The sequence below is a fragment of the Sinocyclocheilus anshuiensis genome, unplaced genomic scaffold, assembly GCF_001515605.1.
Source record: "Sinocyclocheilus anshuiensis isolate Anshui unplaced genomic scaffold, SAMN03320099.WGS_v1.1 scaffold776, whole genome shotgun sequence".
In the NCBI taxonomy this organism is placed as follows: Eukaryota; Metazoa; Chordata; class Actinopteri; order Cypriniformes; family Cyprinidae; genus Sinocyclocheilus; species Sinocyclocheilus anshuiensis.
Window position 1 is genome coordinate 1368593 of NW_015555808.1, and position 9152 is coordinate 1377744.

At 36.5% G+C, this 9152-nt stretch overlaps 1 protein-coding gene and 1 pseudogene across 2 annotated transcripts in view; one reads left to right on the forward strand and one right to left on the reverse strand.

Annotated features, from left to right (window-relative positions):
- The window catches only part of LOC107675113 (N-acetyltransferase ESCO2-like), a 4755-nt gene extending 522 nt beyond the window's left edge, over positions 1-4233 (forward strand). Inside the window, exons 2-11 of one of the 2 annotated variants that reach the window (XM_016469340.1) lie at positions 270-324; positions 425-1307; positions 1390-1468; positions 1686-1722; positions 1992-2133; positions 2219-2350; positions 2439-2528; positions 2618-2761; positions 3500-3684; positions 3784-4232. In XM_016469340.1, the coding sequence (XP_016324826.1) occupies positions 281-324; positions 425-1307; positions 1390-1468; positions 1686-1722; positions 1992-2133; positions 2219-2350; positions 2439-2528; positions 2618-2761; positions 3500-3684; positions 3784-3916 (1869 nt within the window). In that variant the 5' untranslated portion in view covers positions 270-280 and the 3' untranslated portion in view covers positions 3917-4232. Of the gene's footprint in view, positions 1-269; positions 325-424; positions 1308-1389; positions 1469-1685; positions 1723-1991; positions 2134-2218; positions 2351-2438; positions 2529-2617; positions 2762-3499; positions 3685-3783 lie in introns of both variants that reach the window. The other variant, XM_016469341.1, reaches the window with a different exon arrangement.
- A 945-nt stretch (positions 4234-5178) lies between these two features.
- On the reverse strand, positions 5179-8054 carry LOC107675053 (lymphokine-activated killer T-cell-originated protein kinase homolog; annotated as a pseudogene).
- Positions 8055-9152: the final 1098 nt, after the last annotated feature.

Sequence of the window (9152 nt, forward strand, 5' to 3'; positions counted from 1 at the left end):
TTCGAAAACACATACAGTTTGATTCTTTTGAATCTCTCAGTTTAAGGTCACAGTATTCTCTGACAAATTTGACAAAATGACAAATTTTGTCGATTTTTGTTTACTAACTTTGATCATGTTACTACTTTTTCAACACAATTCTCATATGATTAAGTGGGAGCAAAATTCTACTGCAGAAATATCAGAATGTTCCAGAAATGCAAACTGTGGCGTCCTATAAAAGCCAATTATACCACTTCATGTTCTGATTCCCTGTCTGCTCATTTCAGGTGATTTGAAGATGTTATCCCGAAAAAGAAAACATGGCTCTCCTGATGCTGAGAGGTATGTGATGTCATTTGGTTAGATATTAGATTTTGAAATGTACTTTGCTCTTATGACACAGATTGTGAACCATTTCTTTTTTTGTTTATACCCACCACAGTAACCCATCTAAGAAACAAATAACAAGCCTGAGAAACTCTCCAAGAAGGGCCACTCGACAAAAAGAGAATATTCCCACCTCGCTGGCACCACCCCAAATGATTCTCAGTACACCTAAGATGATGACGAGGACCTCTTCACTAGAATCTCCTCCAAAACGAATCTCGCCACGAAAAACTGTATTGGGAGCGGGATCCTTCTACAGCAAGCAGAAACCTCTTTATCTCACACCTCTGGAAAGGAAGCTGTTAAAGGAAACCAAGTCACCTCCATCAGTCCCTAGCAAAGAACCATATCGCCTCCCTTTGAATGCTGGGAATCCTGTTAAAAAAATAGTGAGGAAGGTCCAAAAGAAAGGCAGTTCCACAGTTCCTCAGTCTAACCTGAAAGGCTACTTCACTGCTAAACCCAAAGGGAAAAGTCCCTCTGACACGCAAACAGATCAGTCGTTGAAGGCCACGGTGGCCCCGATTTCATTTAGCAGTATGAAATCCAAGAGTAAACCCAAGCTGGTTGTGGGAGCAGCTTTCTTCGGCACTGGAAAAAAGCCCACTTCAATGTTCAAAAGATCTGCACAGAACACAAAGCCTAAACAACCCTCAACCTATGAGAAACCCACAAAGGAGAAGGAAGTGCCGAAAGCACCAGGAGAACGTTCCCCAGTCCGCCGTGCCATCTTCTTAAAAAGACACCCGAATGCAGACAACGCAATTAAAGTTACTACTGATAAAGTTGCTGAGCACAGCGAGTCAACGCAAGTGATTTTGAGCCCCAAGCAGATGTCCCCTCATATCCTGGCACATATGCATGGTATTACCAAAGAGTTAAAGGTGGTTTTGAGGAGATCTGTTAGTCCCAACAGATCCACTGAAGCTAGTAGCCAGGTAATATTGAACTGTTGAATTATCTGCTAGTAACTATGTGAAGCTTTCATCAGCTTTTTCTCAAACTGAAAATGTTTTCCAGGACTCACCCGCAAAAACAGATTCGGTGTTTGATGTGTGTGACATACCACCACCAGAGCACAACAGCTCTCTTGATGAAGGTAAAAACCATCCACTAATTATCTATAAAAACAAACATATATTTTATTTTATAAACAAGTCATTTTTATTCTATATTACTTTATAACTTTCTAATTTGTTCAGTTTATCTTAGATAAGTTGTTGAATTATTTTTATAAATTCCGTTTTTAACAAAGCAAAACAATATCTGATTTTTTTAACGTTTTGTAAATTATTTTTTAATTGCTCCCTCTTCAGAAGAGTCATCTGTCTATCCCATCTTTGGCACTAAGAGGTAAGACAGTCATACTTATTTATTCCTAATGCAACTGTGGCAAAATGATGTCTCACTGAGGAAGTGGGGGGAGCGTGGTTACAGAAAAAAGCAGTCATGGTTACTGTAAAAAATGTATAGTTTCAAAAGCATTGCTGCATAAGGCTAATGTTATAGAATGACCTAATGACGTTGTGTTCCAGCCAGGTTATATTCAGTCTATCAGCTATGTCATGACCACGTAAAGTGTCTTGTTTGATCGTCAGCATTTGTTCTCATCTTTGTTTTAGAGCTCAGAAAAAAGGGGTTTTGTTGCCACCGCTGAACACCTGCACTCCTTCTGCTCTGACTGGTACTCCTGCTCTGAAGGCCAAAGAGAGAACTGCATTGAGAAGAGAGATGAAGAAGCAAACAGATAACCAGCTTATCATTGTGAGTAGAAAGTCAAATTGTTGGAGAGAAATAAACTGGTAGTTCTTTTCACCTCTTCTTAATGGTTAACGTGTCTGGTATTTAGGATGCTGGTCAGAAGCAGTTCGGCGCCACCACGTGTGGGTCCTGTGGGATGCTGTACAGTACAGACAGTCCAGAGGACAACTTCCAGCACACACAGTTCCATCAGCGCTTCTTGGACACCATTAAGTTTGTGGTGAGCTGTCATGATGTTTTTATCAATGCAGCTGAGCAATTTTGCTGTAAAAAATATTGCAATTTTACATCATTTTGTATGTTTTTAGGGTTGGAAAAAAGAGAGGGTTGTGGCCGAGTTCTGGGATGGAAAGATTATTCTCGTTCTTCCTGATGATCCTAAGTATGCCACAAAAAAGGTATGCTGGCAGTGATTGGTTATAGTTTAAACACTTGCTCTGTCCAGCTAAATCTCCAGCATTTCCTAACCTATGCTGCTTTGTTTCAGGCAGAGGACGTGAGACTGATTGCAGACAGTGAATTGGGCTTTCAGCAGATCACCCTCAGTAGCCCGAGCTCAGCTAAAACCTACCTGTTCATTAACCGCGACAGGATGGTGGTGGGATGTCTGGTGGTTGAAAATATTAAACAGGTGAGTGTTTAACAAACCATTTCTAACATTTGACTTTAGTTCAGTATCATTGCCATTCTGAGCTGTAAAGTACAGTGTTTCTGTGTTTTTAAAAGGTTTTAGTTTTCCCCCTCCACAAGTTAAGGTCTCAAATCTGAGCAGAAATGTCATGGCATTAAATGTTACATGCATTGCAAAAAAAAAAAAATCCTTAGTATTTTTTTTTCCCCAATACAAATGTCTAAACATCGTTAAATCACGATACATTTACTTGAGATGCAATTTGAATGTCTTGTTTTCTGAGAAATTGATCAAAATTGAGTTTATGCTTAAAACAAGAACAAGTATCTTTCAAATATCTTTTCATTTCTTGCACCAAAATCTGAATTATGTTGTTTTTTCTGAGCCCATTGGTAGATATTTGTTCTTGTTTTAATTGTAAACCCACTTAATTTTGATCAATTTCTCAGAACACAAACAAAACTATTTTCATTTTGCTTCTCAAGTAAATGTAGATTTAAGAATCTTTAGACATTTGTACTAGAAAACAAGACAAAAATACTAATTAAGAACATCATTTTTTTGCAGTGTGATAAGAAGGTACAGTAAAAGTGGTTTCCATATTCTAGTAGTTAGGAGCAGAGCTATTCAAGCCTTGAGCTATTTTTGTGTAAAAAACAAACAAGCAATTACCATCAAAAAAATCTGCAGAAACCCTCTTGATCTTGCTAAACTCTTATCATACCCAATATCAATTAGGCTTTTCGGGTGCTGGAACAGCAAGAGAAACCCAAAGACATGAGCAAGGAGGATTTCATGGAGCACCACAGAGCCTGGTGCTGCTCTACCGTGCCAGAAAAAGCCATCTGTGGTGTCAGTCGCATCTGGGTTTTCAGTCTGATGAGGAGGAAGGGCATCGCCACTCGCCTTCTGGACACTGTCAGGTACTAAACATTTTCAGTGCATTAATAACAAACAAACAAACAAAAAAATGTATTGTGGGAGGTTGCTTCTGTATATAAAATTGTTTCTTACTGATTCAGGACTACTTTCATGTACGGGAGCCACCTGACCAAAGAGGAAATCGCCTTCTCTGACCCTACACCAGAAGGAAAGCTGTTTGCTACAAAGTACTGCGAGACACCAACATTTCTGGTGTACAACTTCATCAGTTAAAGAAAAACGTTTCCTGTAGGTTTTAGTATGACTGCATTTGTGAATGCTTTTGTAAGTTTTTAATAGATAAAAAATTGTCAGATGTTCAAATGAAGTTCAGTCTAATATGATCTCATGTAGTGTTCCAGATTTGTTCAGGAGAAAATCCATGTTTTACTGTTGTGTAGAGATTGTGAGTTCATGAATTCATATTTAAGACGTTTTACATTTGCACAAATGCAAGCTGTTAACCCGTTAACTTAAAGGTTCCTGTTTGGAAAAAATCATAATTTCCTTGAAGCTAGTTGTAAAATGAACAAGAACTTTCAATTGAACTGCTCCTTGCTTTTGACTTTGTACATATTTTTAAATAAATTGTACTTATTCATATATTTTGTATTGTCTTTGTGTAAATATGTCATAGTGTGAGTTTCAAGAATTTTTTTGGAATTATTCACACATGGTGTATTTAAGAGGGTAGCCCATTATGAGTAATTGATGCATACCTTTTCTATTCCATGCCCTTTAATAACTTGTAGTGTATATATACAAGTATATAGCTTAGGTGAATGATCTCTACTTAAGTTTTTAGTTTGTAATTAAACTTTTGCCTTAACCACTTAAGCGCAGGGCGTTTTTTGGTATTTTCGCCTAAATTTAACATACTCAAATTCAAATGTTTACCCTGCACACATACAATGGAGGAAATGAAAAAAAATGCCCGTATCCGGGTCCGCAGAGTTTAACTGGGTTTAACTTGTTAATTTTATTTAGTCTTGTCTGAAAAATTCAAATATTCCTAATAGTTTTAATTTCTCAGCCCATAAAAACGTACATTCAATCATTTTAAAAGAAACCGCAAGATGCTTTAGTGCAGAGGTTTTCAAACGGATCCAGAGGGTGCAAGTGGGTCTGTGAAAAATATATGTGAGAAACTTATTAAACTATATACTTAGGACTGGATAAATGTCACGACAGCCATTGTTTTTCTTATACATCTAACAATATTTTGACAACAGAAAGTAAATGTATCCATGGCATCACAAATCTTTGAAAACCTTCAGTTTAGAATATACTGTAGCAGGTAACAAAACGGCACACTAACTTCACATGGAGATTTCCATGTTGAATATAAATTACTCATATTCAGCTATTTTGCTATTATAGTCAGTATAGTCTTTGAGAACTTGCCCTTTGCGAGAGAAAAAAAAAAATTCCATCCATCCAAAATTTCCAAGTCATTCATTTAGCATGTGTGCTGATTTTGCACACAAAGACCATGGTTCAAAAACTGATTTTAATTCAAATTGCACTGACAACTACAGTATCTAAGAATGTCGGAATAGATCAATAGAGTACATAAGAACATATGTAACATGACTAAATCCTCAACAGAAAAGTATCTACAACGTGAAAATGCACCAGCTCACAAAGTAAAATTATAGACAGAACAGTAACCAGACCCAACAGGCAAGCATACGATATATTTTACAGTTTAACAGTGAACATTTAATCAACTACAATGACCTCACTGCTTTTGTCACAAAGCTGGGTGTTTGACTCCAGCACCTGAACAATGTGAGCTGCAGAGGGTCTTTTATGAGGGTCTTCTTCTGTACAGAGACAGAAGAGCTCCACCATCCTCTGATAAGCCCCTCCGAGAGTGGCTGCGTCCAAAGCCGGCCGAGTTCCCAGTCTCTCATAATATGCATCTTCATCAAAATCATTCTCATCAAAGGAGTTATCCAAGAAAAAAAGAAAAGTCATTAAATCAACTTAAATCATGGAAAAGTGTGAAAATTGCTAAATATATTTAATATAAGCTAAGGATAAAATAGTAAATTTACCATCATCATCATCATCATCACCCTCAGTGTCCAGCATCTCCAGGTGAGGAACAGAAAGTGTCATCATCTCCCACAGCGTGAGTCCATACGCAAAGATATCAGCTTTATCTGAGACAACTCCATCCTCCAAAGCTTCCTTAGGCTTCCACGGCTCCGTCCCAATGTAGTGGGCCTTTGGATCGCTCACTGAAGAACAGATTTGAAATATCACAACACTGACACGCATGTTGCCCACAACATACTACAAGCCTTCTACTGTCTGATAGTTTATACTTTATTAGAAAGTAAAATGCCTTTTAGTATCATTCTAAAAATTATCGACCTTCAGGTCATGGTGCATGTGCCTTTTTTTGTGAAACCATTTTACATTGTTAGTAATATTTCAAGATGAACACTTAGTCGACTGAAGGCTAGCATGATTATCCACACATCATTTTTAGAAAAATCATGTTAAAATAACATTTAAGTATCAAACATGATAAAAACAGACTTTATTGCATTTAGCTATACGTTCAGCCCCCAACAATAAAAACTTCAGAGCTTTAATCAAAAATAAGAATTTAAATATCACCATTAGACATATTACTGACAACTGATAAAAGTGACAACTGATATTTATATGCATTTTATGTAAGCAGTCTGTTATAAAGATCTCACTGATTTACATTACTAGAATTACTAGATATACTATCAGAATTTCATCTTACTTTTTGGCCATATAAATATCTGCAACTGCACAGTTTTTGTTTTTGCCCCGTTTGGAGTCATAAAAGCCTGCTGTATCAAATATGACACTCAACAAAAACACATATGCAACAGATTCTTCAGACTATTATTTCATATGTCAGATTTCATAGGAGTGGTTCTCTGGGCCATCATTCAAAATGATAAAAAAAAAGTGAAAACCTAAAGTAAAAGAATATGATTAAAGCAAGGAAAAATAATGCTGAAATCTTAAATCTTTTCATACCCTGTATGTTTTCATCCAGTGGCAGTGACACACCAACATCACAGATTTTGATGCTTTCAAAGTGGCCCTTGACGACAACGTTGCATGATTTGATGTCTCCATGCAAAAGCTTTTTCTCACTGTGCAGGTACTGAAGAAATAAGACAAAACACAGATGTAGAAGCCTGAGATTACGTGATAATTACAATATTTAAAGATGAGGAAAAAGCAGTAACAGTACATTTGCAAATATCTGATTTTACAACCACACCTGTAAACCATGTGCGACATGAAGAGCCACTTTTTCAATAGTGGCCACTGGAAATGCCTGTAGACCTTCCTCTCTCCTCTTCTCAATGAGGTCATTCAGAGACTGCTCTCCACCGTACTCCATCGCTAAACACTTAGAGCCGTCCTTTGCTGTGGTAAAAGCTCTGAAGCCTTAAAAACAGACAGGAAATAATTCATTTAAAAAATGCTTGTCTTATAATTTTGACATTACCCTTACATTAAAATGTAATATTTTAAAGACATATTTACCAACAATATTGGGGTGATGCAGGTCTTTTAAGATCCTCGCACAGACGCTTCTGACAAACGGTCATTTGACTTTTTGCACACTTGCTGTTGATCTTCTTAATGGCCCATGGTGAATGAGTGTGCTTACCCATCCTGATGTAAATAGTGACATAGATGTTTCAACTTTTTCATGACACTATAATGGGGTAGGTAGTATAAACATGCATCCAATATACTGTATGTATGTACCTGTTCATAAGATAGACGTTGACTCCAGTCCCACAGCCAAGCTTCTTCATGAAAGGAGAGGCAGGAATGGTGACTGGGGTTCCACATGCACTGACTAATAAAACAGTACATTTAAGTTAATTAACTATTTGAATGTTTTCCAGAAAAAAGAAAAGGAAAAAAAAAACGACAATATTTTGATCAAGATGGGATGTTAGACCATCTTGATAATGAGAAAGTCAATGTAACGTGTATTGTAATCATAGCATTAGCCGTTTAAAGATCACTTTACCTGGACTTTTCACTTTTGTAGGCTTGCAAGGCGTTTTAAAGGCACTAGGTGATTCTTTGTTGGCCTCCATTTCTCTAAAAATGAAACAATAAAAGATCATCATATTTTTGTTTAACTTACATTGTTGCAATCCGTACGACAAACGTTACAAACAAGTCTAATCACGCTATACTCAATATCAAACGTCAATTCATAATGCGTAATATGACTTATATAGATAATGTAAACAATTTCAATTACATTAGATAAGAAGAACTTCAGAGATGCTGAAATACGCGCTCGGATTTGAAAATCACCGGTTATTTGACGTCAAACGTACGTAATGCTACGGTGTCCGTAGAGGGACAAAACTGACTGCGTACGTTTTCGTTTTTTTTTTTTAAATTCAGTTCTTTCTTATTCTCCAGTGTTACTCAAAATTTGAAATAAGGCTGAAATAAAATATAAATATTAGATTAAAAGTAATAAAATTAAATAAGTTTAAGCTGAAGCACTAAAACTACTGCAATTTAATGAAAACGGAACTAAATCTAAAATAGCAATAAATTAAACCTAAATAGTAATAAATAAATAAAATGACAAACAACTAAAATTAAAACGAACCCGATAAATAAAGAAACAATAATAATAAATAATTCAAAATATGAATAAAAACTATTGTAGCATATAAATAATACTAAAATAACATTGGCCCTTCAACGAGACGCCTTTTATTTCAGAAAGGTTTTCCCCACAGTCTATGGTTTTTCCCCGTTTCTTTGGGCGTCAGAAGTGGACAAATAGCGCACATAATGTAGACTAAGCTACCGAGTAACGTATTTTTAAACATATAGGCTGTTTGATGTGCATACATTTATGGTCTATTAACATTATATAATATTTGTTACTTCTATTTTATTTATACAACATCGCAAAAAAAACGCCATTATCATGTAAACAAGTGAAAAATACTTAACTATGTCCACTAGATGGCAGCATGTAAGCATGGGAGTTGCTTAATGAACTAGTTTTGTGTGTGTGTGTGTGTGTGTGTGTGTGTGTGTGTGTGTGTGTGTGTGTGTGTGTGTACATATACACAAGTGTGTGTGTGTGTGTGTGTGTGTGTGTGTGTGTGTGTGTGTGTGTGTGTGTGTGTGTGTGTGTGTGTGTGTGTGTGTGTGTGTGTGTGTGTGTGTGTGTGTGTGTGTACCTACTTAACCATATTTTGGGGACAAATTTGTACCCAAAAGTGAGCTAAACCTGACAAAATCTCCAAAAACCTCCCTTTGGGGACGTCCTCATTTGTAAAACTGGTATAAAAATAAAGTAAACAACGTTTTTTTTTTAATTGTAAAAATGCAGAAAGCTTCCTGTAAGGGGTAGGTTTAGGGGTAGGGTTGGTGTAGGGCGATAGAATATACAGTTTGTACAGTATAAAAACCA